The sequence below is a fragment of the Sciurus vulgaris genome, assembly GCF_902686455.1.
Source record: "Sciurus vulgaris genome assembly, chromosome: 5".
In the NCBI taxonomy this organism is placed as follows: Eukaryota; Metazoa; Chordata; class Mammalia; order Rodentia; family Sciuridae; genus Sciurus; species Sciurus vulgaris.
Window position 1 is genome coordinate 175,028,000 of NC_136465.1, and position 24,750 is coordinate 175,052,749.

The 24,750-nt window shown below is 57.3% G+C and overlaps 2 protein-coding genes across 10 annotated transcripts; one reads left to right on the forward strand and one right to left on the reverse strand.

Moving 5' to 3' along the window:
* Positions 1 to 1,161: 1,161 nt before the first annotated feature.
* SERHL2 (serine hydrolase like 2) lies at positions 1,162 to 18,658 on the forward strand. Of its 9 annotated transcripts, none has more exons than XM_079141229.1 (13): positions 1,162 to 1,259; positions 2,788 to 2,937; positions 3,039 to 3,152; positions 3,421 to 3,462; positions 3,794 to 3,813; positions 4,219 to 4,293; positions 5,486 to 5,595; positions 5,984 to 6,049; positions 6,149 to 6,228; positions 12,138 to 12,172; positions 16,326 to 16,408; positions 17,245 to 17,341; positions 17,858 to 18,658. In XM_079141229.1, the coding sequence occupies exons 1-13, from the start codon at positions 1,256 to 1,258 to the stop codon at positions 18,137 to 18,139; spliced, it is 1,158 nt and encodes a 385-aa protein (XP_078997355.1). In that variant the 5' UTR covers positions 1,162 to 1,255; the 3' UTR covers positions 18,140 to 18,658. The 9 variants fall into 9 exon arrangements, with proteins under 9 accessions (XP_078997355.1, XP_078997359.1, XP_078997356.1 ...); XM_079141233.1 differs by having other exon boundaries at positions 18,260 to 18,658; XM_079141230.1 differs by having other exon boundaries at positions 4,240 to 4,293.
* Positions 18,659 to 18,797: 139 nt separating this feature from the next.
* On the reverse strand, positions 18,798 to 24,415 carry RRP7A (ribosomal RNA processing 7 homolog A). The gene is made up of 7 exons (XM_079141250.1): positions 24,325 to 24,415; positions 23,383 to 23,525; positions 21,643 to 21,768; positions 20,827 to 20,944; positions 20,403 to 20,500; positions 19,829 to 20,027; positions 18,798 to 19,087 (listed from the first exon to the last, which is right to left on the reverse strand). Exons 1-7 carry the CDS (start codon positions 24,395 to 24,397, stop codon positions 19,002 to 19,004), a joined length of 843 nt encoding a protein of 280 aa, XP_078997376.1. The 5' UTR covers positions 24,398 to 24,415; the 3' UTR covers positions 18,798 to 19,001.
* Positions 24,416 to 24,750: the final 335 nt, after the last annotated feature.

Consider the following 24,750-nt stretch of genomic DNA (forward strand, 5'->3'; position numbering starts at 1 on the left):
CACAGTCTTTCTCCTGCCCTCTGTGGTCCCCAGTCGTGGGCCCCAAGGGACTGTGAGCCTAGAGACCACATCCCATTCCTCCAGGTTTCCGACCAGTCAGTGACACAACAAGAAGCATTTGCTCGACTTTGTCCCACACTTGCCACTTTAAGGCTTCAAAGGGTGCGTTTTGCTTCCATTCTTGTAGGTTTTCCTGTAGGGAATCTCCTTGCCCCCTACATGGCTTTCATGACTTGGGGCTCTTGATCTTTTGCAGACTGGACAGTATTGGTTAGAAACTTTCCCCACCTGGAGGGCGTCCTTCACATTCCCAGGTGATACATTTATTCATTCACCCGTAGGACAAATACTAAGGCGAGTTTGTGCCAGACTCTGTTGAGGACCCCAAGGCATGGTGGGAACACTGGGGACGCAGGCCAGCCTTCCAGGCAGACATTAACAGTCAACACAAAGCTAGCGACTCTGGAGGCTAAGGCAGGAGGATCGCAAGTTCGAGATCAGCCTCAGCAACTTAGTGTGACCTTGTCTCAATAAATAAACAAAGCGAGCACCCGCCCCTGCTTGCTGTGGGTGCCCGCTGGGTAGCTCCCGGCACTGAGGGACCGGGGCGCACTTAGGCGCTGCGCTGGGGCCAGGGTCCCGCCACCCGCGCGGCCAGCAAGTCATGCTCCACTCCCTGCGACCCGCCCGGGGTCAGGGGAGGGGTTGGGAGGCTCCTGGGGCTCCGCAGCTCACAGCCTCCGCTGCGCGACTCGGCCTCTAGGGCAGGCCACACAGGGCTCAGGCCGGCGACTGCTAAGTCTCTGCCAAGCGCTGCAAGTGAGGTGGGGAGGCGAGGCCTGGGGCCGGGCTGTGGGCGGGACCTGGGGCCGGGCTGTGGGCGGGGCCTGGGGCCGGGCTGTGGGCGGGACCTAGGGGCCGGGCCGTGGGCGGGACCTGGGGCTGGGCTGTGGGCGGGACCTAGGAGCCGGGCTGTGGGCGGGACCTGGGGCTGGGCTGTGGGCGGGACCTAGGGGCCGGGCTGTGGGCGGGACCTGGGGCTGGGCTGTGGGCGGGACCTAGGGGCCGGGCCGTGGGCGGGACCTGGGGCCGGGCTGTGGGCGGGACCTAGGGGCCGGGCCGTGGGCGGGACCTGGGGCCGGGCCGTGGGCGGGACCTGGGGCTGGACTGTAGGCGGGGCCTGCACTCCCCGTGCCCCCTTTCTTCCCTGCGGCCGGGACCTGCCGGAGTGACTGTGGCGCTGGGGAGCGGAACTATGGGTGAAGCGCCGCACCAGGGCCCCTTAGACTAGAGTGGGACGGGGGAGGCCACGCGCGAGCACCGGGGCGCCCACCCACTTCTCGGGCCCGTGAGCAGGGTCACTGACCGCCCCGCGCTCCTGGGTGTCGCTGCTCCTTCATCTGCTGTCCGGGGGACGTGCAGAGCCAGACGGGCTGGAGGGTGGGCGGCCCAGGATCCTGCCGCACGTGGCCTCCAGGGTCCCGGGAGGAGAGAAGCGTGGGATGTGGGGGTGCAGAGGTCTCCGGCCGGGCAGGGAGAGCCAGCGGGGCGAAGAGGTCAGCGCTGGGCCAGATCCCACCAGAGTAGGCCCGAGGCAGCGCGGCGCTGGTGGTAGCGCCGGGGTGGTGGAGCGGTGCTGCCTGCCCCAAACCCTCTGTCCGTCGCGTTCACCCGAATGACCGGGGCATGAAGAGTGCCTCCCTGTGCCTCAGTTTCCCACTGTGTGAAGCGAGGATGTGGGGAGTTGGGAGTTAGTAGTGTCCAGTGCTCAGCACCCACGTGGGCCTCCGTGAAGGCTGACCCCGCCCATCCACAGTTATGATTTCCAAAGCTCCAGTTACCCGAGGTCCAAAAATATTCAATAGCAACTCCGCCTGAACAGGATTCTTTTGTCTCTCCTAAAGTATTCTGAGAGATCAGTCACATAACTTTGGTTTGCTGTCCTGGGATTGAACCTCGGGGCTCGTCCCCCTGGCACTCTACCTCCCAGCTGCATCCCCAGTGCCCCCCAGGCTTTTTTTCTCTTTGAGTCTCACTAAGTTTCCCAGGCTGGCCTCAAACTTGGGATCCTCCTCAGCCTCCCAAGTAGTTGGAATTATGTGCGTGTGATATCTTACCCTGCTCCACATAATTTTTATTGCGGCATATTGTTATAATTGTTTTGTTTTATTATTAATCATTTTTTCCGTCTTTTTATGGCAGTACTGGGGATTGAACCCAAGAGTTCTCAACCACTGAGCTACATCCCTAGCTCTGTTATCTGTGTTACTGGGGATTGCATCCAGGGGCACTTAACCACTGAGACACATCCCCGGCCCTTTTTGTATTTTTTATTTAGAGACAGGGTCTCACTGAGTTACTTAGGGCCCTGCTAAATGGCTGAGGCTTGATTTGAATTCGTGTTCCTCCTGCCTCAGACTCTGGAGTCCTTGAGATTTTAAACATGTGCCACCATGCCCAGACTCTACTCCACTTTGCAGAAAAGGAAACTGGGACTCAGAGACATTTCAGGAACTTGCCCCAGGGTCACACAGTAGTAAGTGGTGGGTCCAGGCCAGCAGACCCCCAACCCACTCTCCAGTTCTGGCGCAGTACAAATGGAGGCATCCACTCAAGCCGGACAAGGATTTCTGTCCCTCCCTGGGTGTCCGCACACCTGCTTCTAGCTCTCTCTGCCCGGGGCCAGGGCAGGGGGCTGTACTGCTAATGTCCTGGGCAGATGAGGGGCTCAGGGAGTGCTGACTTCATGAACAAACCAGTGAAGGAGTGAGTGGCGCTGTCCTTCAGGTCTGCTCTCAGAGCTGAAGCTGACTGTGCCCTGGGGCTACATCGCTGCCAAAGCCTGGGGCTCTCTGCAGGGCCCCCCAGTTCTCTGCCTGCATGGCTGGCTGGACAACGCCAACTCCTTCGACAGACTCATCCCTCTCCTCCCACAAGGTGGGGCTGGGGGTGAAGGGAAGCTGAGGGGCCAAGAGCAGTGAGCGTGGAGGGCGGGAGGCAGCTAACAGGGACCCTTCTGCCCCTTACCGCCGGCCCAGACTTCCATTACGTCGCCATGGATTTCGGAGGTCATGGGCTCTCGTCCCATTATAGCCCAGGTGTCCCGTATTACCACCAGAACTTTGTGAGTGAGGTCCGAAGAGTTGCGGCAGGTGAGCAGGAGGCCGGGCGTGGGGGTGCCCTGGGACGTGCCTTCTCCTGCTTGGAGCTCCGTGTGGCTCTGGTCTGGCCCCAGTTCCACCAGCAGTTCTTGGGTGACTTGGGGCAGTTTGAGAGGTCTCCAGGAAGGGCTTGCTTCCTCCATTGGGGCCCACTACGCTGGTCTCCTGGGTGCAGAGGGATTTTCCTGAGCCCAGGGACAGCAGGAAAGAAGGTCTGTGAGGTGCACCCATCCAGACTTTGTGCTCCATGTATTTTCAGCCTTGAAATGGAGTCGTTTTTCCCTCATGGGCCACAGTTTTGGTGAGTACCCTTTGGCCAGCACCTGACTGGCCTCCTGCTGGGGACTGTGGGGGGCAGGAGTTGGCACGTGGTTCCTGTCACGCACCTCTGAGAACCTCAAGAAGAGACAGGATGTCCTTAGATGTTGACCTTTGGCCTCTGTGCCTCTGACCTCAGACCTGTGGCTCAAAGGTGGCTATTCCCTGACCTGATGAGGGAGAGGTGGCCTTGTGAGTGGTCATGTCTGGAAGGAGCCTGATGAGCCAGGGCAGGGGGGCCTGAGTTTAAGAAGCAAATCCCTCGCTGGAGCAAGGGCGTGTGCCAACTGCTCCTTGTCCTCTTTTGTCCCCAGGAGGCATTGTAGGCGGCATGGTGAGTAATTGGCTTTGCTCTGGCCACCTGGGCTGGTGGGGAGTGGGGAAGCGGATAGAAGGGCCTCCTCACGTTTCAGTAGCCGGCTCTCCTTGGCTGGGCAGTTTGCTTCTAGACCCCCTGCGCTTTGCAGGTCAGGCAGTAATGGCCATTGTGAGGGGTGCAGATTCCTGATGGAGTTCAGAGTCCCCACATTCCCCGGCCCTCAGTCTGGCTGCCACCAGGGTCTGGAGCTGGGTGCGGGGCGCAGACCTGGGGGGGTCCAGGGGAGGTACCTGAAGGGACCGAGGTTCTCACTCTGGCCTCCTGGGGGCCCCTTCCCCGACCTGAAATGCCTTTCAGGAAGCGCAGGGAAGAGCTGCGGCTGCCCTCTCTGCTCACCCTTCCCTTTGGTGTTGCATCTAGTTTTCCTGCATCTTCCCAGAGATGGTGGATGAACTTATCTTGTTGGACTCGTCGCCGTTTGCCATGGACATTAATGTAAGAGGGGCGCTGTGCAGGCTGTCATGGGAGACCCAGGCCCGCTGGTGTCCTCAGCCCTGCCTCCTTTGGTAGATCAGGGTGGCCGAGGGTGGACGGGGTCAGGGAACCTCCAAAGAGGAAAGCCTTCCAGGCTTATAGCCCTAGGAGGCTCAGGGAAGGGGCGTGGAAATCCTGTGCGTGTCCTGGGAGCAACAGAACGCCCGTGGATCATGAGTGGCGGGGGCGGAGGGGAAGGGACCTGGGTCAAGGAAGTGCTGGGACGCAGCCCCGTGAGCCCACGACACTCACACTCAGCCAATTAATCCCTGCCACGCACACTTGCACAGCCACACAGAGCACCCTTGAGTGACCACTGACAGGAAGAGTACTGACCCCTCCGGCCACTGCCACCAACACCAGCCAGCGCTGCCCCCTGTATCTGAGACCTGGCTCTGGTGTTCATCTGCTGTGTAGCCCAAAGCAAGTCCCTTGGCCTCTCTGAGCCTTGGTTTCCTCCCTTTTGAAATGAGGCGCTGTGCTCAGTGCTCCAGGGGTCTGCCATTCTTTTTCGGACGGCTCCACCTCTCGGTGGTGACACATCTACTTCATCAGTTTCAGTTTTCTTATCTGTAAAATGTCCGCGGTTCCGCTAGGGCAAGAACCGTGTGTCTGTCGCCACGTCCCCAGACGGTGCAGAGTAGGTGCTGGGTCAGAGTCCATGGCGTGAACCAACAGCTTGGGTGCTGCTCTCCAGCGGCCCTGCGGGGCCCACGTCCTGCCTTCTTCTGCAGCTCCCCACCGGCAGGGTGGATGTGGTGTCCAGGGCTCCCTCCTGGGTGGGGCTGGGTGAGCCCCTGGCCCTCCCTGTCCCCTGTTCTGGGGGGGTGAGCGTGGGAGGGCCTGGCTCCACGCCCCCTCTGCCAGCCCCTCACCGCCACTAGGAGTGACGGCAACAGTAGAACCAAATGAGTCGCCGCCCTCGGCAGTTGGGCCTGGTCCTCTGATACCATGCCTTGGCCGTGCGCCTAACTCCCTTCCTTCCCCGTCGTCCAACCGGGGCCGGCAATGTCCCTGGCTGCAGGCAGGGTTGAACTGGCCCTGGCAGCACAGGACTCACTGGGTAGCACTAGCAGGGGCCCGGCGAGCAGGGCCAGGGGAGGGGACCTGGTCTTCAGTCGGGAGCCCTCCCTGCCCAGCCAACGCCCCCCAGGAGATGGAGAACTTGCTGACCTACAAGCGGAGAGCCATCGAGCACATGCTGCAGGTGGAGGCCACCCAGAAGCCCCCGCGCGTGGTTGGCCCGCAGGAGATACTGCAGGGGTGGGTGCTGGGAGTGGGGGGGAGGGCGGCCTGGGGGCTGCAGGTACCCTGGGGGACTCCCTCTGAGACCAGGAGGGCTTCCTCCCACCCACAGACCCACCCCAACCTCTCCTTTCCTGTGGTCACCCTGAGCACCGGGCCTGGCGGTCCTCAGACGCCCCACGGGGCCTTCCCTGCCTTTCTTCCACCCGAGGGGCTAGAGCCATGTCCGTCACCTCTGCCACACTCTGCGGTGACCAGCCTGCCCCCACATACACCTCCCACTCCCGCACCCGCAGCTCCCCTGCACCTTGCTGGTGCCGGTCCTGCTCGCAGCCTCAGCCTCCCTTCCCTGTCCTGCTGACTCCGTCTCCATCTTGGTAACATGCGCCCCTCCTGCTTCTAGCAGTGTGCCCAGTAGGCCAGGGCTCCGCCGTATTTACCATTGGGAGTGGAAACACACCCATGTGCGCAGGTGGCCTGCCGGCGCGCCCTTCCTGGTGCCCGCCTCTCACTGCCCTCCTCTCGCCATCTGAGCCCCCGGCCAGGTGGTCAGCATCCTTGTCTCCCACAGGTTCCTGAAGAACAACAGCCACGTGGGCGAGGAGTGTGCACAACTCCTCCTGCAGAGAGGAACCACCCCGGTGGCCACAGGTAAAGGACCCCCGTCCAAGCCTTGCGCACTGTCACTGTCCTCACTGAGGACTGGTGTCAGGGACTCGCCCGGCCAGGCTTGGGGCTTGGTGTGAGGCCTGTGGGGGGTGGCAAAGACATCCTCGGTCCGAGCGACGCTGTAGAGGGTTGAACAGATGGAGTTAGGGGTGCCTGGCTCCGCGGGCTGCAGGCAGCAGTGTTTTCTGCACCTTGTTTGTTCACACTTGAGAACCTTGTAGGAAACCTTTACTAAGGGGGCTCCGTGCAGGCCCCTGTCAGGCTATGGGGGTGGCAGCGAGCAAGAGTCACACAGCTGCACCAGGCGCCGTGGTACATGTCCATAATCCCAGCCGCTCGGGAGGCTGAGGCAGGAGGATGGTGAGTTCAAAGCCAGCCTCAGCAACTTAGCAAGGCCCTAAGCAACTCAGTGAGACCCTGTCTCAAACAAAATACCAAAAAGGGCTGGGGATGCGGCTCAGTGGTTAGGCGACCCTGAGTTCAAGCCCCAGTATTCAAAAAGGAGTCCCACAGCCCCTCTCTTGGGGGTCCTGGACTTCTGGTGGTACAACTCCAGGGGGTGCCTTTCACAAACGCCCTCTGTGGAAATGACGCCCCCGAGTTGAGCAAGGAGGAGGCTTGGCGGAGAAGGTAGATTTTCGGAAGAGAAGCAGATCCTACGCAGGAAGCCACTCTCAGGAGCAGAGGTAAAAGCTGGCACTGCCCTGGGCACAGACCTGCATTCCAGCCTGGCATGGCTAGCTGAGCGATCTTGGGACAGTCCCTCCCTTGTTTTCTCAGATGACAAACAAGGTCTTGGGATGTTTGCCCTTGTAGCCTGATAGGATCAAGCAAGGTGGTGAGTGTGACTTCAGTTTATAACGTGCCAAGCGAGGTAGGGGTCAAAAGCCCAGGTGCCTGTGGGGCTGGGCAAGCTGTGGAATTCATCCTGCTGGCCCGGTGTGAGGCCACGGGAGTGGTGGGGACTGGAGCCCGCGAACCTGGCTCGGTCCCTCAGTGGTATCATGTGGGAAGTCTGGTCCAGTACGGCAGAATGTCCAGTTGCTCAAGGAGAGCTGTTGACCTGCTGGGCTATAAGTGTTCAGGTGTTGTTAACTGATCCAGAATTTGATGACACCCTATGAGAGTCCCATGAAATATGCCTGGCAGTGTTTTGGCCTCAGGTGCCACTTGTGACCCATGAAGTTATTGTCCCTAAACCTTTGTCTCCCCTCTCCGGAATCCCATCATGGAGGAAGGTCAAGGACGCGAGTCCCACACAGCAGCCAACACAGAGGGTCCCAGCACAGAACCAGGCTAATCTGGAGGTCACGTGAAATGGTGAACACAATCACTGACAACTGCTAAGGGGGACGGGGAGTGGCAGCTGAAAGGAGGCACCTCGTGTGGAGTGCTGGAGAGGCTGAGCTGGCTCGCTGTTTATTCATTTTTAATTCAGAGCGCTGTGGCAGAACCCAGGGCCTCAGGCACGCAGAGCAGATGCGCTGTCCCTGAGCTACGCCCCAAGCCCCAGGTGGCTCCTTTAAAGGCAGAGAGCTGGGTCAGACTCTTGGAACAGGTGAGGGAGCCGCCACGGGCATCGGTTCCAGGCTCCTAGGGGGCTCCTAGCAAGGCCAGGACCTTGGTGGCAGAGCTTGACTTAGCCATGTACATACTCCAGGGTGGAGGGGGAGAGAGGGGGAGAGAGGAGGTGCGAGGTGCCCACCTTGTCTACACCCTTATCTAAATGTGGACAACCCAGCCCACGTCCCAGTGCCGGCTAGAAGTGTCTGCAGGAAGGAGGGGGAGAATCCATGCCTGCTTAGGTTCCCTTAGGACAAAGGGGCAGTCCTGAGTCAATATCTGGGCCCAGAGCTGGTACGTTCCCCACCTGTAATCTGGAGGCTGCAGCAGGAGGATCGCAAGTTTGAGGCCAGCCTGGACAATTTAGTGAGACCCAATCTCAGAAATAAAAAAAGGGCTGGGGATGCAGCCCAGTGGTTGGGTGCCTTGGTAAATGAAAGGAAGGGAGGGAGGGACCAAGGAACAAACTTATCTCTCTGAAGGTTCTGGAGCTGGTAGAGTCCGATTTATTTTTCTAAGTACAAAAAAAAAAAACTGTCTGTCCTGCCTGGAAGCCCCACCACGGGTGCTCAGTCCCCTCAAGTCCAGCTGCATGCCGGTCGTGAGCACCGTTTGACTTGCGCGGTTTAAACAAGAAAACTGGGCATGGGGGAATTTGGAATAGGTCGCCCATATTTAAAATAGGAAGATCTTATGTGCAGACAGACCAGTCTGCTTTCTCTTGAAAAGTCGGCAATCTGGCAACACAGTCTGCGTTCCCCATGGGCCACCCGTGGCCCCACAGAGGCTCCGCTGCCCCTGTGAACAGGCACTTGCCCCTCTGCCAGGCCTCTGCTGGCACCTGCACGGGTGACCTTGGGGACTCCCAGCGTAGGGGGAGGGAGCGGGCCGGAAGGTTCTCTGCCTTTGCTCCCATTCCCTCTGATCACTGGAGGGCTCAGAAAGCCTGGGCTCAGGCCACAGAGGCTGGATATGTGGACACACCACCCCTCAGACCCCTGGGCAGTGAGAGCAAGGACCTGTACCTTGGAGCCAGCCACACATTGTCCCGAGGCCAGAATCCTGATCCGAAACCATGAGAGGAAGGAGAAGACAGGGAAGGGGCCACCCCCGGAGGGCAGGAAGTGACCAGCAAGGGTCCCAGCAGTCATGCCCTGTTTGCATGTGTGCACACCAGGGCCAGAGAGGCTCCGCGGTCTTCTTTCCAGCCCGGCCTGCGGTCGTCGTCCCTTCCCACATTCAGCACGTCGGACACATGGCCCCAGCCCCACCCTGAGCTGGTGGAAGGGTGGCAGAGACAGAGAGCGAGGCAGCCCCCCTCACCGCGCTCCGCCTGGCGGGAAGGCTGACAAGAGCACCTGTCACCCATGCCACACCGGCCAGCCCAGAGCAGCCATGTGCTGCCGGGGGCTGCACAGGTGTCAGGTAGAGGCTGGAGGACGTGGTGTCAGACCTCGGGGCACAGGAAACAGTGATCCCCCAGGACCACCCCTTTCTGAAACATTTTCACATCCTTTGAGCAGCGGGAGCCCAGGCAGAGGAAGATGGAGCGTGGGGTGGCGCCAGTTCTGCCAGCCGAGAGGTCAGAGGCCTCTGCCTGGGACGAGGAGGCCGGGTGATCTGCTGGCGCACCAACTAGAACCTCCCAGTTACTTGCAGAGACAAACTCCTGGCTAGAACCTCTGTCAACAATTAGACACCAGGTTTATCGTCTAAGAGTTGCGGAATCTCTAATTAGAGTGGGAAACCTAATCAGTACAGAAAATAGCTTTCCTTCGTGTTTCTGTAATCGGCTCCTTGCTCAGACAGCCACCCCCTTCTTCAAAGGCTGGCTCTCCAGCCAGGAGGCCTAGCCCCACCTAAGCATCCCTAGGGGGCCAGGGCATTTCTAAAGGGGCTGGGCAGAGGTAGCAACCCAGACATGATTTTAGTTTTGTTTTCAATTTAACATTAACTTTTTTAGCACGTGCTAAATCATGTGGTTTAAGAGTCACAGGAGTAGAAAGTCTCGCTGTCTCGTTCCCATTCATCTTGTTCCTAGCTCACCTGCAAGTAATCCCCCTTCTGAGCTTTCTCATATTCATCTTAGTCTGCTTTCTGTCACTATAACAAAATACCTGAGGCCAGGGAATTTATAAAGAGTAGAAATTTAGGGACTGGGGTGTAGCTCAGTGGTAGTGATGGCCAGGTATGGTTCAATCAGAAGAAGAAGAGAAAGGAAGGAACAAATGAACAAACTTATTTGAGTCTCCAGAGCTGGGAAGTCCAAGAGCGCAGAGAAGGTGTCTGCTCTGCATCTGGCCTGGGCCTTCTTGCTGCAGAGGGCATCACAGGCAAGAGCGCCAGAGAGCCCACTTTATAACAATCCACCGACTAATCCTTTCATGAGGGTAGAGGCCTCATGACTCAGTCGCCTCCCAGAGGCGCCTCCGAATACCATTGCATGTGGTTGGGATTAAGCCTCCAACACAGGAAGTTCCGGACGCACTCACCCTCGCCGGCTTCCTGGGTGCAGTGCGTAATGCAGATCTGCACCTTCCTCCCTCCGCACAGCTGGTCCGCACCAGCCTCCTCTGAGGCCTCCATGCCTCTGGTAGGAAACTGGACGCTGGTCCACCTATTCCCTGTGGGAGTCAGGCCAACGACCAGCCGCCTCTGGAGGGACACTGGCTGAGGGCAGGCTCGCTGTCCCTGGGCTTTGTGGACATCCACACAGCCAAGGATGAAGGCAGGCACACAGATCAGAACCACTGAGGCACCGCTTCCTGGCCAGGTGAGCCCAGCGGCCTCCAGGGCGTCGCCGGGTATCTTCACTGTCCCTCGGCAGCCCCACCTCTGCCGGCTGAGGGGCCTGTGTCCCTGGATGTCACTTGTTTGGAATTTCGCTGTCTTGAGTTTCTTGAGTACGGTCTTTCCTTCTCTGCCGCGCAGGGCCTTCTCTCCCGCGTTCCCTCCCGCCCATCTCCCTGCTCCTGGCCCTTAATCTTAATTGGAAGGGACCTTCGGGAGACTGGATCGCAGATACTGCCCCCTGCGTTTTAATTCACCCTTTGACTCCACTTAAGGTAGTTGCTTTCCTTTTTTTCTTCTTGCAATGAAGAATATTATTTTATTCTAATTGAACATATGACTTTTTCTGGATTTTGAGTTGCAGTTAAAAGTTCGTGTTTGAGTCTAGTACTGTTTTGTGATTAGTATCTGCATTTAATATTTACTCTTGTGTCCTTACCTAGTGTATAGGATGAGGTTTGGATCTGACTTTCTTTTTCCAGATAGTTCCTCAGTTGTCTGACACCTTTTTTTTTTTTCCTTTCTTTTTTCTTTTTTAGTCATGCTGGGGCCAAACCCAGGGTTTTGAATGTGCGCTCAGCCCTTTTTAAGTTTTGAGACAGGCTCTCACTAAGTTGCTGAGGCTAGCCTCGAACTTGAGATCCTCCTGCCTCAGCCTCCTGAGTAGCTGGGATGGCAGGCATGTGCCACTGCACCCGACTTCCATTCTTGCATGTTATTTTTCCATGTGAATGTTAGAATCAGGTAATTAAGTAAAAAATAAAACCTTGTTGGTAGGTTATTATATATGCACATTAAATAATCGCAAGCAGTACTGTTAATAACAGCACTCATGTACTCCTCCAACAAACAACAGAACAGCACCCGCCCTCTGAACCCTCCCAGCCTCTCCCTCCCAGAGGGGACACCAGCAGCACCTCTCGAACAGTCCTGCATGGCACAGACTGGACGTGTTCTCACAGAAGCTTGTCCAGCAGAGGAAAGGAGGGTGGCTCCGTCAGTAGTAGCGCGTTTTAGGCAGGGTGACGGTGGCCCGGGCCGGTTCCGTGCATAGCAATGGAGAAAAATAAACCAGGGGGACTGGAGGCCGGGCGAGGCACTCCCGCTTTGAGCAGGAGGGTGGCTGCGTTGGTGTCCTCGAGCCAAACCTTGCAGGAAGGGAGGGGCCTCACTGTCTCACCTGCGTGATGCCGGCAGCTCGTGCCCCTCTGCCTGCTGAGAAGGTCCCCTTCTCCATCCCCCATCTGCACTGGGTGGCTTTCAAGGTGGCGGTCACCTGCAGTGCAGCAGGTGACACCGCTCTGACACCATCGGCACTGCCCTGTGGGGCAGGGACTCCTGTGGGCTCCCCTGGCCTGTGGTCTGGGGGCTGCGGCCCAGCTCTGCTCCAGCAGAACCCAAGCCCGGAGTCCAGGGCTGGTGCTCTCAGCACCCCAGGTGTAGCAATGTCCCAGCCGAGAGGGCCGCGGGCCCCAGAGGCTGTGGCGAGTCCCTCCAGTGACTCAGGGCCCTGAGGACACTGCTCTGTGCCTCTCCAGGTCTGGTGCTGAACAGAGACCGGAGGATCGCCTGGGTGAGTACCGCCATCTCCTCTCCCCGCTGGCTTCCTGTTGCTCGGTGCTGCATTTTCAAGGTGTTCAGTGACGCACCTGATGGGGACGCGCATCGTGGTTATGTAGTTATCAGTCCAACCACTTGTCAGTAAACAGCTGAGGGGACTTGGTAGCCTCTAGCTCTGTTTCTGTCCCCATGAGTTTGCAGATTAGGCATCTCATGTCAGTGGCTTATGCCACGCTTTTCCTGCATCCGGCTTCTCTCAAGGTCCGTCCCTGTTGTAACACGCATCCAAGTCTCACTCCTTTCAAGGCTGAATAATATTCACTGTGTGCACCACACTTTGTTGCTCATTTGCTGATGGACACCTGGTCGTTTCCACCTTTGGCTGCTGTGAATGCTGCTGCTGTGGAAGTCCCTGCTCTCTGTTCCTCTGGATCTACCAGAGTGGGACTGCTGGGTCACATGGCGACTCTGCTTGACCTCTTGAGAAACCACTGAACAACCATCCACTGCGGCTGCACCTGTATCCAGGGCTCCTTCCTCCACTCTGGGCGCTATCTTGCCTCTTCCTGATGACAGTGTCTTAGGAGTGTGCCACGCTTCCTCGTGTGGCTTTGATTTGTGTTTCTCCGTCTGTGTGCGACTGCTCAGTGTCTTCTTTGGTCCATTTTTTAATGGATTGTGTGTGGGATTTTTTTTTTTTTTTTTTTTGAGTTTTAGTTCTGGATGTTTATTTCTTCCTCCTGTTCAATAGACTGTCTCAATCTTCTTATTTTTATTTATTATTTTGCGTGTGTGTGCGTGTGTCCTGGGGATTGAATCCAGAGGCACTCAACCACTGGGTCACATCCCCAGCTCTTTTTTATATTTTATTTAGAGACAGGGTCTCTGAGTTGCTGAGGCTGGCTTTGAACTCGTGATCCTCCTGCCTCAGTCTCCCCAGCTGCTGGGATCACAGGCTTGCACCACCACGCCTGGCCTTTTCACTTTATTCATGCACAGAAGTTCTAATTTTTTGTTTGTTTTTTGGGGTTTTTGTTTTGTTTTTAGTACTGGTGATTTAATCCAGGGGCACTTAACCACATCCCCAGCCCTTATTTTTATTTTGAGAGAGAGTCTAGCTGAGTTGCTTAGGGCCTTGCTAAATTGCTGAGGCTGGCAATCCTCCTGCCTCAGCCTCCCTAGTGAATGGGATTACAGGTATGTACTACCATGCCCAGCTCACTGTGATTGTTGATTGATACTGAGGATTAAACCCAGAGGCACTTAACCACTGAGCTACATCCCCAGCCCTTTTGTGTATTTTATTTAGAGACAGAGTCTCACTGAGTTGCTTAGGGCCTTGCTAAGTTGCTGAGGCTGGCTTTGAACTTGTGATCCTCCTGCCTCAGCCTCCTGAGCTTCTGGGACTTTAGGTATGTGCCACTGTGCCCAGCTCTAATTTTTTTGGGGGGGTGGTGCTGGGGTTGAACCCAGGGCCTCACACATGCTAGACAAGGGCTCTACCACCAAGTCACGTCTCCAGCCCCATTTCATTTTAATGAAGTCCAATTTATCTATTTTTATTGTGATCATCTGTGCCTTTGGTATCACGTTCATAACAGCATTGCCAAATCCAATGTTATGAAGGTTTTTCTCAATGTTTTCTTCTAAGAGTTCTATAGTTTCAGCTTTTTTTTTGGGGGGGAGGGGGGTATCCGGGATTGAACTCAGAGGCACTCAACCACCATGCCATGTCCCCAGCCCTATTTTTTGTACCAGAGACAGGGTCTCCCTAAGTTGCTGAGGCTGGCTTTGAACTCTCGATCCTCCTGCCTGAGCCTCCCAAGCCGCTGGGATCACAGGCACGCACCACCCCACCCGGCCAAATTTCAGTTCTTAAGTCTTTGATGCACTTGGACCACTTTTCTAACTGCTTCCTATAGGTTTTCTGAATGTTTCAGAAGATTCTGAAGTGTGACATGTGCGTTCCTCACTAGATTCCTCCCCCGTTCTTTCTTTTCTTCTATTTTCTCTTTTGCAGTGCTGGGGATTGAACCCAGAGCCTCGCACATGCTAGGCAAGCACTCTACCACTGAGCTACCCCCCAGAATTTTTAATTTTGAGACAGGGTCTCACTAAGTTGCTGAGGCTGGCTTTGAACTTGCAATCCTCCTGCCTCAGCCTCCTGAGTTGTTGGGGTTATAGGCATGTGCTGTGCTCCCAGACCTCCTTTATTTGCTGTCTCAAATGACACATCCTGACAGACCCAGTCTCCTGTGCATTTTCACGTTTAGCTATGCAGGACACAGACTCTTGTTTTAGGGCTTTCTGTTGTGTTTACATTCATTTTTGCACATGGAACAATGTTGCAGACCCATTTCCAGAGTGAAAGAAGCCGGCTACAAACAGTGATCACACTTGCAGAGCTCAGAGGCAAATCGACCCACAGGGCTGGAGCAAGGGGGAGTCACGGGCATCTGCCCAGTGTCTCACCCAGGCCAAGGTCACGTGCCCGTGTTCACCTATGAAAGGCCATCACGAGCTGACAGTCCAGGCTGGGCTTTGCTACAAGTTATACCTTAATTATTAGGAGCTGATCAGGAATGAAGCTAACAGAATCTAAAAAGAGGTGTGGAGGAAGCGAGGAGGAAAAGACAAAGAGAAAGGACACACCCAGCGGCCCGAGGCCCCAGATGCTCTGCTGGAGAATCGGCCTCCGCTGTCCTTTGGAAAAGTGCCACAGAAACATGAGCCTGTGTTTTTCCCACCCCACGGACTCGAGTGGAGAGTATGTCCCTCGATCCGTGGCCTGGAGAACAACTTAAAATTTGGTCTAGGGTCTCACGGTGCCAGAGAGCCCCAATCTTGGCAAGAAGAGGAGTGGTTCGAGGCCGAGGCCCCGCCTGAGCTGAGTCGTGGCGCCCTCTCCTGTTAGCTGGCCGCTGCGGCCAGGTTCCTAGCCTCGGATCTAGCCTTTCTTCTGGAAAGCGCTTGCCTGAACGTCCGCCTCAGCACTTCAGGGAGCCCCTCAGTGCCTGGTCACAGTGGCTGGGACTCAGGGCCTCCTGAGTGTGGGCCTCCTGTGAGATGTGGGAACCCCTGTTAGGGGAAAGCACCAGAGGTCATCTCGGTTGTGAGCAGCAGGAAACAGCTGGAAGAGCGTCAGGACAGAACGATGGCTCTGAGTTTTGTGGCCCTGACCAAGTGGCTTGTGTGCATCCTCAGGATGTTTCTGTCCCCTTTTCACGTGGCTCTGGGGAGGAACCCAGGGCCTTGGCATGCTGGGCAAGGGCTCCGCCGAGCGACAAGGTTTCTCTGCCTTGTGGTGGGGCAGAGCCTTGCAGGCGGCGTGCTGGGGTCGGTCCTCCAGGGAGCTGAGTTGTCCCGTTCGCTGCAGCTGTACCTGTCGCCAGGCGTGCCGGGAGCGCTCTCAGGTTCTCAGACTGGAGTGCCAGTCCAGTGGTGAGCCTCACGGAACCTGACATTTCCTAGAGCAAAAAGAAAGCAGGGCAAATCCACTGCGGTGCTGGGGCCGGGGGCCGGCACGTACTGGGCAGGCGCTATGCCACGGGGCTACCTGCCCAGGCCCACCTGCTCATGCCCAGCCGTAGTATCTCTAATTTAACTCAGGGTATCCAAGACGTCATTTCAAGAACATACATCAATGTTACTCTTCCAGGAAGTCCCAAACCCAGCAGGCGTTTCACTCCTACAGAGCACCTCTGCGGTCACCTATGGCCAGTGGCCAGTGCCGGGCAGGGCAGCCTGGGCCTACGCAGCAGTGAGGACAGGATGGTCAGGGCTGTGGGGAAGGCAGCAGAGGCTGGGGAAGCGCGGGGAATGCACCCTGCACCATGGGTCAGGCAAGGTCCTTTCCCATGGGGACAGATGTCTCATCCCGAGTCTCAGGCTGACTGGACAAGGCTGCAGCCTGTGGGGGGGAAGAGGCGCATGGGGGACCATGCCTTGGTTCTAAGATGCAGGTCCAGAAGTACTGAGTCAAAAAGGCCACTCTGCTGGCCGGGCAGCCACGGCAGGCAGGAGGCAAGAGCAGAAGTGGGAAGGGGGCGGCGGAGGCCTCTGTGGAGGTGCCGCGCTTGGTCTGGAGCCAGTGCGAGGTGGCCTCAGCAGGCCACTGCCGCAGGACCACAGGCTCTTGGCGTGAGGACTCCCCTGTCTCTCTGCAGCCGGAGCACAGCTTCGACTTCGTCAGCAGGGAGCTGTTCCAGCGCTCGGTGCAGCAGCTGCGGGCCCGCGTCCTGCTGGTCAAGTGAGTCGGCTTCCCAGAGCGGGGCAGGGTGTGGTGGTCCTCACGGGACCCGAGGTGCTACGGCTCTTGGGACTTTTCGACTTTCCGATGGTGCAAAAGTGGAATGGTACGTGGAATGTGTACTTGTCCTGAGCTACAACATGCAACCCGAGCCTCCCCAACACCGGGTGTGGCAGCCGTCAGTCGAGATCCCTGCCATGCTTGGGCGTCAGGCAGCTTAGGGTAGAAAGGTGCTTTCCACTTCCCATGGAGCTACAGGGACACGACCCATCACAGACTGAGGTCAATCTGAACTAAAAACCATGCAATGGTGCTTTCAATGGGAGGACCACACAGTAGGTACATAGTAGTTCAATAAATCTTAAAAAAGAAATAAAGCAAAGCCTGAGCTCAGAGGGGCATGGTGGCATACTCGGAAGGCTGAGGCAGGAGTACTGCAAGTTCCAGGCCAGACTCAGCGACTTAGTGAGACCCTGTCTCAAAATAAAAAACAAAAAGGGCTGTAGATGTAGTTCAGTGGTAAAGCGCCCAAGTTCAATACCCAGTACGCCAAAGAAAAAAAAATTCCAGCCTAGGAGCTTGTTCAGATTACAACCCCAGCATGCAGTGGCTGTGACCCTGCCCTGGCAAGTCAGTCTGGCCTGGCCAGCTGAGCGTGAGCTCATACGGAATGACTGAGCTCACTAAACCTGGCCTCACAGGGACCCAGCTGTGGGAAAGCCACAGGGGTAGCAGGTGGCCAGACCTGGCCTCTTCTGTGGCCTGGAACCCTGGGGGCAGGGTGAGCACCACTGGAGGCAGGGTCCAAGGGGGACCCCATTTCTTCTCGCTTCCAGAGCAGCACAAGGATACAACGACGTGAGACGTGAGAATGATGCCAACAGGGAGCCCCTGCTGTTCATGCTCCACGTGCTGAGATCTGTCCTGAAAGAGGTAACGGCTGAGCACCGTGGAGCACACCAACCCCAGCAACTAGTTAATTGTCTCAAAACAAAAAGGGCTGGGGATGTAGCTTGGAAGCCTGTAACCAGGAGAGCAGGGAGCACTGTGGGAGGCGGCGCGTCCCTGGGTTCAACCCCACCACTGGGAAAAAAGGAAACGCACACAGGCTGAGGCTGCTGGCGTCCACCCACCCTGCTTCACCTTGCACTGGGACCTCTGGGCTGGCCCCAGGTCCGAGTGTCCTGAAGAACCAGGGGCCTCACTCCCCACTGTGGTCAGCCCTAGAGACCTGGGGTCACACGGAATCAGAGTTCAGGAAAGAGGCCTTCCCCAGGCAGTCTTAGTTTATTGTCCCCACCTGTGCCCCTGGGCCACGCCCCACACTCACCTCCCCCACTCCCAGCACCAGTCCTACCAGGGGGCATGCAGGCTGGGGTGGGGCCTGTGCTATGACCTTGACACTGTCTGGCCCGGGAGCACCCAGCACTTTATGATCGTTACCCACAGAAACATCAGAGTCTGGGGCCTGTGTACCCCTCTGGGTACCATCACAAAAGAGCAGCCCTCCTGTGGCCGGCAGCTGGCGGGAGAGCTGAGGCCAGCCTCCCCGGGTGGTGTTCCTCTCCAGGTCTGAGGTTGAGACCGGCTGGGGCTCCAACCTTGCTTTTCCAGGGGGCCTCATCTACCTGTTGGGCTACAACCCTGCCAGTGGCCTCCCCAGCTTGGTGCCACAGCTTCTCAATGCAGGTGGTCCGGATCCCTGGGCATCTGGATCCCTGGGCGGCCTGAGCCCCCAGGCTTTGATCCCCCCAGGGCACATGAACACTGTGGGATCCGGGGGCAGCAGCAGGCCACGGGAGGGCAGTGCCACTTCCTCTGGCCACACCTCCCCTCCCTCCCCTCCTCCAGCGGTTCCAGTTCGTGGAAGTCCCTGGCAACCACTATGTCCACATGAACGCGCCCCACCACGTGGCCGGTATCATCAGCTCCTTTTTACAGAGCAAACGCAGGGGTCCAGTCCCACAGTAGCTCTGGACCTGGGCTACAGCCACCTCATGCTCACGCCTGCCAGCCTCTTCGTGGCTGGTAGGGTGGTGCCAGGCCTCACGGATCCTGAAGACTAAGATGGAGAGAAGAGACTCCTGCGATGAGGAGGAGGAAGGGGCAAGATGATGACTTCGAGGGGACAGTGTCTAGGCTTGGGTGCCTGTGCTGCAGCTAATGACCTGAGGTGAGCTGCTCACGGTGGAGGGAAGCAGGGCCTTCCCCACTGCCAGCCTGGATGTAAAATAAAGCGCTCTTGCCTTCTCACTGCCCTCGAGGCTGTTCCACTGCCAGCAGGGGCTTCTGTGAGGAAAAGGGGAGACCCGAGCAGACAGGTGTTTGGTTTCCTGATGGACATGAGCCACTTCTGAGGGCCAAATCCTCCTGCTGGGCCCCAGCATGCTTCAGCACAGGGACCGAGGGGTGACCCTGTCCTGCACTCCCAGCCCATGCAGACTTGACGGGGCTACAGGACACGGCAGCCCCTTGGCCTAGTGGCTGCTCTGCAGAGCCCAATCTCTCAGGCCAGCAGGCCCTGGTGTCCTCACTGGTCAGGCCCCACGCTCCACTGTCACTGCTGCTCTCCATGGGCCACAGCCCATAAGGCTCAGTAGGGTCGGAATTTGCGCTGGGCCCGCATCAGTTCGATCCTCTGCTTGTCCTCCTCGAACTTCTTTCGCAGTTGTGCCAGGTCTGGGGGTGTGAGGGGACACAAAGCAGAGTCAGACGGCACCCTGTGCAGGAGAGCCCACTGCCCCAGAGAGACTGGCACACCCTCGCTTCCTGGGGCATGGGGTGGTTCCGCCAGGCCTCCCCACCCTGCCTGCTCTGGGTTGTGGTCTGGGTTCTGCAAGGAATCGGAACTCAGTACTTGACTGCAGGCCAGGTCAGAAGTGACATGCCAGAGTTTTGAGATAAAAATGCACCAATGAGAAGCCCAGAGGAAAAAAGATCCTGTGCCCTCCCCCACCCCCAGGTGAAGTAGTCCAGGCGCCTCCCCCTCCAGCCCCAGTGCCACCAAACTCAGATGGTGACTGCTCAGTGAATGATCTAGGTCATAGGGTAGGTGGGGATCTGGAGCCTAATGGAGGGAGGGCTGATGGAGGCTGTCAGGTGAAGTTCAGGTTCGAAGGAGAAGAAAAGAACAAGTACAGAAGGGACGATGTAGCAGATGAGAGAGAGCCAGCAACAGGGTTGGGGGTGAAGACAGCTGCAGAGCCCACACCCCAGGCTCAGGCCAGGACCCTCTCCTGGGACCACAGGGCAGCTGTCCTGTGAGCAAGCCAACCAGACAGTGGAGCAGGGGCTCAGCAACAGCAGCACAAGCAGCCACAGGTGACAAGATGCCCCTGGAGCACGGGGGTGCTGCCAGGCTAGCACCCTAACTCAGAACTGTGCTGGGGACACCCTCCCACCCCCGCCTGGGGGCCTTACGCTCCATCTTGGCCTCGCGGTGCTGCCAGGCATAGAAGCTGAGCAGCTCCTTGCGCGCGCGCTTCCGTCTCTCCCTTTCCAGCACCCGCAGGCTGGCTGCCTCAGTGCGGGGAAGCCCGGGCCGCCGGCCACGGCGGGTCACCTTCACCCAGCCTTCCTCATCAGGAACACCCTCCTCCTGCTTGGCCTTCTCCTCCTCCTGTAAGGAACAGCACCTGTCGACCGCCAGGCAGGACGCCTCTGTCCTCCAAGGCCCAAGGAGTGGACCTCCCATCCTCCTCCTGATTCAGACCCACCTGAGCACTTGCAGGTGCCTGCGACCCCTCAGCCACGGTGCAGGGCAGGGGCTGAGTATGGGCACGGGCACAGAGGTGCCAATGCTGCTCCTCCCTCATCCCCTACGGTCCATCTGGACTCAATGTCACCCAGCCAGGTAGCCAAGGATTCAGCAGGGAAAGCTGGACTCCACAGGTGACCAAGGGCAGGCTGCCACCACCCATCCCCCTTGGGAGTCACATCACATACTCACAGCCCCACCCTCCCACAGGGACAGTGTCCCTTTGAAAGCCCCTACCGCAGCAATCTTCTGGTCATATGCCTCCATGAACGTGTCCACCTCAATTCTCAGGGCCTCAGGGTCAGTCATGGAATCTGCGTAGTCACTGATCCACTCTGCAGGAGAGAACAAGGAGAGCAGCTGCCTCAGGCTCCACCTTCAGGCCCCACCTACCCCCGAACAAGGCTGCAAGGACTTGAGACCTGTGGTCCAGGAGGCGAGTGCTAAGATTCTAGTGGCCACAGGCTGGGTCTTCACCTCTGCCCACCTAGTGTGGAGCCTTAGGCTAACATCTTACAACAAGTCCCAGCCATGGCCCTGCCACCTCGTCTCCCTCACACTGCCTTCAGGGAGCGGATGCGGCTCATGGCATTCACAGAAGCTGCCCCAGAAAGCTCCCCTCACCCACCCGGGGCCCAGAGAGCAGGTCCCTGGTACTCACTGTGAATGCCACTCTTCACAGGGTGACTCTCTGTAGAGACGAGCAAAGGGCCCTTCAGGGTCAAGGCAGCCAACACTCCACTTGGCTTCTGGAACACCACATAGGCTACCTGGAAGCCCTGGGGGGTGGGGGGGTGTCAAGAGAGGACACCTGCCCTCACCTAACCTGCTGCTGGGCCAGGGGAGACTTTGGGTGGGGGACAGTCACACTCTTAGTTACCCAACTGCTACTGGAAGGGACACCTGCTCCCAGCTCTCCCCAAGGAGAGGGGATATACAGGGGACATTCTCCAGTTTCAGGAGGGAGTCAGTGAAAACTGGGCTCCACCCACACTAGGGCAGGTTCATGGAAGCCAGGCCTGGAGCGGAGAGAGGACAGGGCACCCAGCAGGTCAGACTCCAGGCCAGGAGGCGTGAGCTCTAGGCACTTGGGAAAACATGGAAGGCACAGTGCTCAGGGAGACCAAGGTCCCCAGCCTGAGGAGGACTCTACCTCAGTGAGAAGCAAGCAGGGAGCCCAGGGGGGCCCTGCAGGGCACGTAGAGATGGTCCCTAAGCTCTATCACAGAAAATGGAAATCACCAGGCAGGAAATCAAAAGATGCAGCACATTTGGGAAAGGAAAAGGGGCAGCCCCCAGGACCGGCTCCTAGATCACACACTACTGGACTAACCCAGGACTCCAGGAAATGCTCTCAAAGTCCCGCGGCCAACCCAGCACCTACCTACACACCACCATCCCTTACGCGAGGGACACCAGTTGCCCCTGCCCCACCTCATGCTGCCATTCTAGTGGAACCTGGAATTTGGGGACCTACCGAAATGGGCTTAGGGTGAAAAAACTTCGACTTGGATTCCTTTGAGCTCTCAGCGAGGTCCGGCTTCTCCTGCAACTCCACAGACTGGACAGTGCCACAGGGGGACAAGAGACGTGACAGGCATTCCTGCCATGGCCAGAGGGAAGCAGAAGGTGAACATTTTTCAGGGCTTTCCCCAGAGACTCCCTACACCTGGGTGGCAGTCAGGGATCCCAAAGGACCGAAAGCCCATGTTTGCCCAACCCAGAAAGCCAGGGTGCCATGTCCTCTGACCAGTTCCCACACAGCACTGGGAGGCAGACATGCCCGCCCTCCATCATAAAAGATAGGTGGGGATACTTCTGGTGTTATAAGACAACTAAGCTTAACCACCTGAGTCAGAAATAAGGGTCAAATCTCCACTGTTAGAACCAAGGCCACCGGTGAGGATGCTTAGACGGACTTGAGGGAACACCAGGGTGTGGCGACGTTTCTTGGCTCAGGTTCCCACACTGACTACGTGGCCACATTCAGTTTGTGAAACGCACCAAACCGCAGAGCAATGGCCTGGGCCCTTCCTTCTCTCCACATTCGCTACACTTCAGTAAAGGTCACCTCCCTTGGGACACTTTACCACTGAGCTACATTCCCAGCTCCTTTCATGTTTTATTTTGAGACAGGGTTTCATTTAAGTTGCTTAGGGTTTCACTAAGCTGCTGAGGCTGGCCTTGAACTTGAGAGTCTCCTGCTTCAGCCTCCCAAGCTGCTGGCGGTACAGGAATGTGCCACCACAGCTGGCTCGCTTACCTTTCCTCTTCATACTTCTTTCTCCCTTTAAGATCCTTAAGCGGGATCTTTTAGAAATTAGTATTTCTGAAAAAAAAATTTATCCCAAATCCAGCAACTCCCTGGTTTACTTCTATAAGTGTATGTAATACCAAATTTAATACTTTCTGTGGAAAAAAATTAATGTTTCTAGTCAAAATTAGAGGTAATTTTTATTTTCTTACATTCCCCACCTCCATGGACAGCTATCATTTTTATACTCAAGAACAATTTAATTCAAACAATTTTCAATAAAATTATATTTTTTAAATCCTTTTTAATGCTAGGCATAGTGGCACATACCTGTAATCTCAGCTACTTGGGTGGCTGAGGCAGGAGGATCACAAGTTTGAGGCCAGCCTCAGCAATTTGTTGAGACTTCATCTCAAAAAATAAATAAATAAAAGGGCTGGGGGTGTAGCTCAGGAATAGAGTGATCGGGGATCGAGTGAGGTCCCAGGTTCATCTCCAATACACACAAAAACTCTTTAAAAAGCCAATTTCCTGGCTGGGCCTGGTGGTTCATGCCTGTAATCCCAGTAACTGGGGAGGCAAAGGCAGGAGGATCCTGAGTTCAAAGTCAGCCTCAGCAACTTAGCAAAGCCCTGTCTCTAAATAAAAGAATACAAAAAGGGCTGGGGGGCTGGGCTGTGGCTCAGTGGTAGAGTGCTTGCCTGGCATGTGTGAGGCCCGGAGTTCAATACGCAGCACCCCATGTAAATAAATAAAATTTTAAAAGATCCATTGACAAGTTAAAAAAAAAAAACAAGGGCTGGCTCAGTGGCTGAGTGTCCCTGGGTTTAATCCCAGTACCAAAAACAAGAAAAAAGAAGAGTCAATTTCCTGCCACCAGAAGTCACACTGACGCTGCGCTGGGAGCACTTCACCTGGGGCCACACAGCCCGGTCCAGAGCTCGCAGGCCCCTGCCAGCTCACCTCGGTGCAGTACGGGGGCACATTGAGGACAAAAAGGGTGCGCTTCTGAGGCCAAGCAGACGGGGCGCCCCCGCGCACGCTGTGTTCTCTCGCGTAGAGGTAATGCGAAGCGTGCTGCTTTTCTGAGAACTTGATGGGAATGGCTGGAAGGGAAACGGTGGCACGGCGTCAGGGGCAGGCGGCCCGAGGGAGGTCGTGATCCACACTTTCTCCTTCACCGGGGCCTCCCTCCGGCATCTCCACTGCCGAGAGGGGTCCAGGAGCAAGGCGGGCTCCCGCGCCGGCGGCAGAGGTTGCAACCTGGCCTCCCACGGGGAGACGAGGGAAGCCCCAACGCCGCTGCTCTGGGGCCACACCAAACTCCTACGCGCTGGGCGCGGGGGTCTTGGCCTGCCCCGTGGTCTCTTTAGACACCATCCTCTACCGCCCGGGTTCTCTGATCCCCATAAACCAGGCCCCCCAGACGCGGCTCTCTGCCTGGCACACCAAACCTCGTCCCCGCGCCCATTCTTCAGGTTTTGGTTCAAACTTCGCTTTCTCAAGAGCCGGACCCGGGCCCGCCTCTGGCCGGCGACGACCCACCCGCTGTGGGTCCTGACCGAGGGCCCACGCGGATTCCCTAAGTGCCGATCTTCACGAAGCTGGGGTGCCTTCTGTTTTTCGCAGTGGGGCCACAGATGCGGCCCACAGTCAGGAGGCTGAAGGCCATGAGCAAGAAAGCAGCCTTCAGCGTGAAGGGGAGGCAGGGAGCGTCTCTGCACAGGCCTGGAGGGACGGCCTCTGTGAGGAAGGCCATCCCCAAGATGGGCTGACCCGGGAGAAGGGCGCCGCGTGGGCTTCCCGACTTGCCGTGGCCCAGCCACGCGGCCGCCCCGGGTACTCCCGGGCCACCTCCCAGCAATGCCCTTCCCTCTCCCGGCCTCGCGTCCCGGAGCTGCTCACCGTAGTACCCGGGTGGGCTCGGAACGCCCGCCTCAGGGTCCCTCACCACACGCTTTCTCCTGCGCGCCACCATCTTGCCAACCGGAAACGCGGGGACTGCTGGGAATTGTAGTTCTGCGCGGGGCGCGAGCGCGTTTCCATGACGACGGCGCCGCGAAGGCCCCGCCCTTTTGGTTCCAGGCTCGCCTTCCGGGCCCCGCCCCGCCCAAGGTGCAACCGCGGTTAATTCAGAGTAAGTGGGAGCCTTGACGATGTCTGTTCAGGCATGCGAACTCGAGTTTTCCCCCCTTTCCTCCCTCCTCCCTCCCGCTTTCCTTCCTCACTGTACCAAGTGTTAGAAATACAAAGATAAGCAATGTCCAGCCTTCCTGGAGTTTACATTCTGACAAGGGAAAGAAACACTAAACACATAAACAAACCACAGGC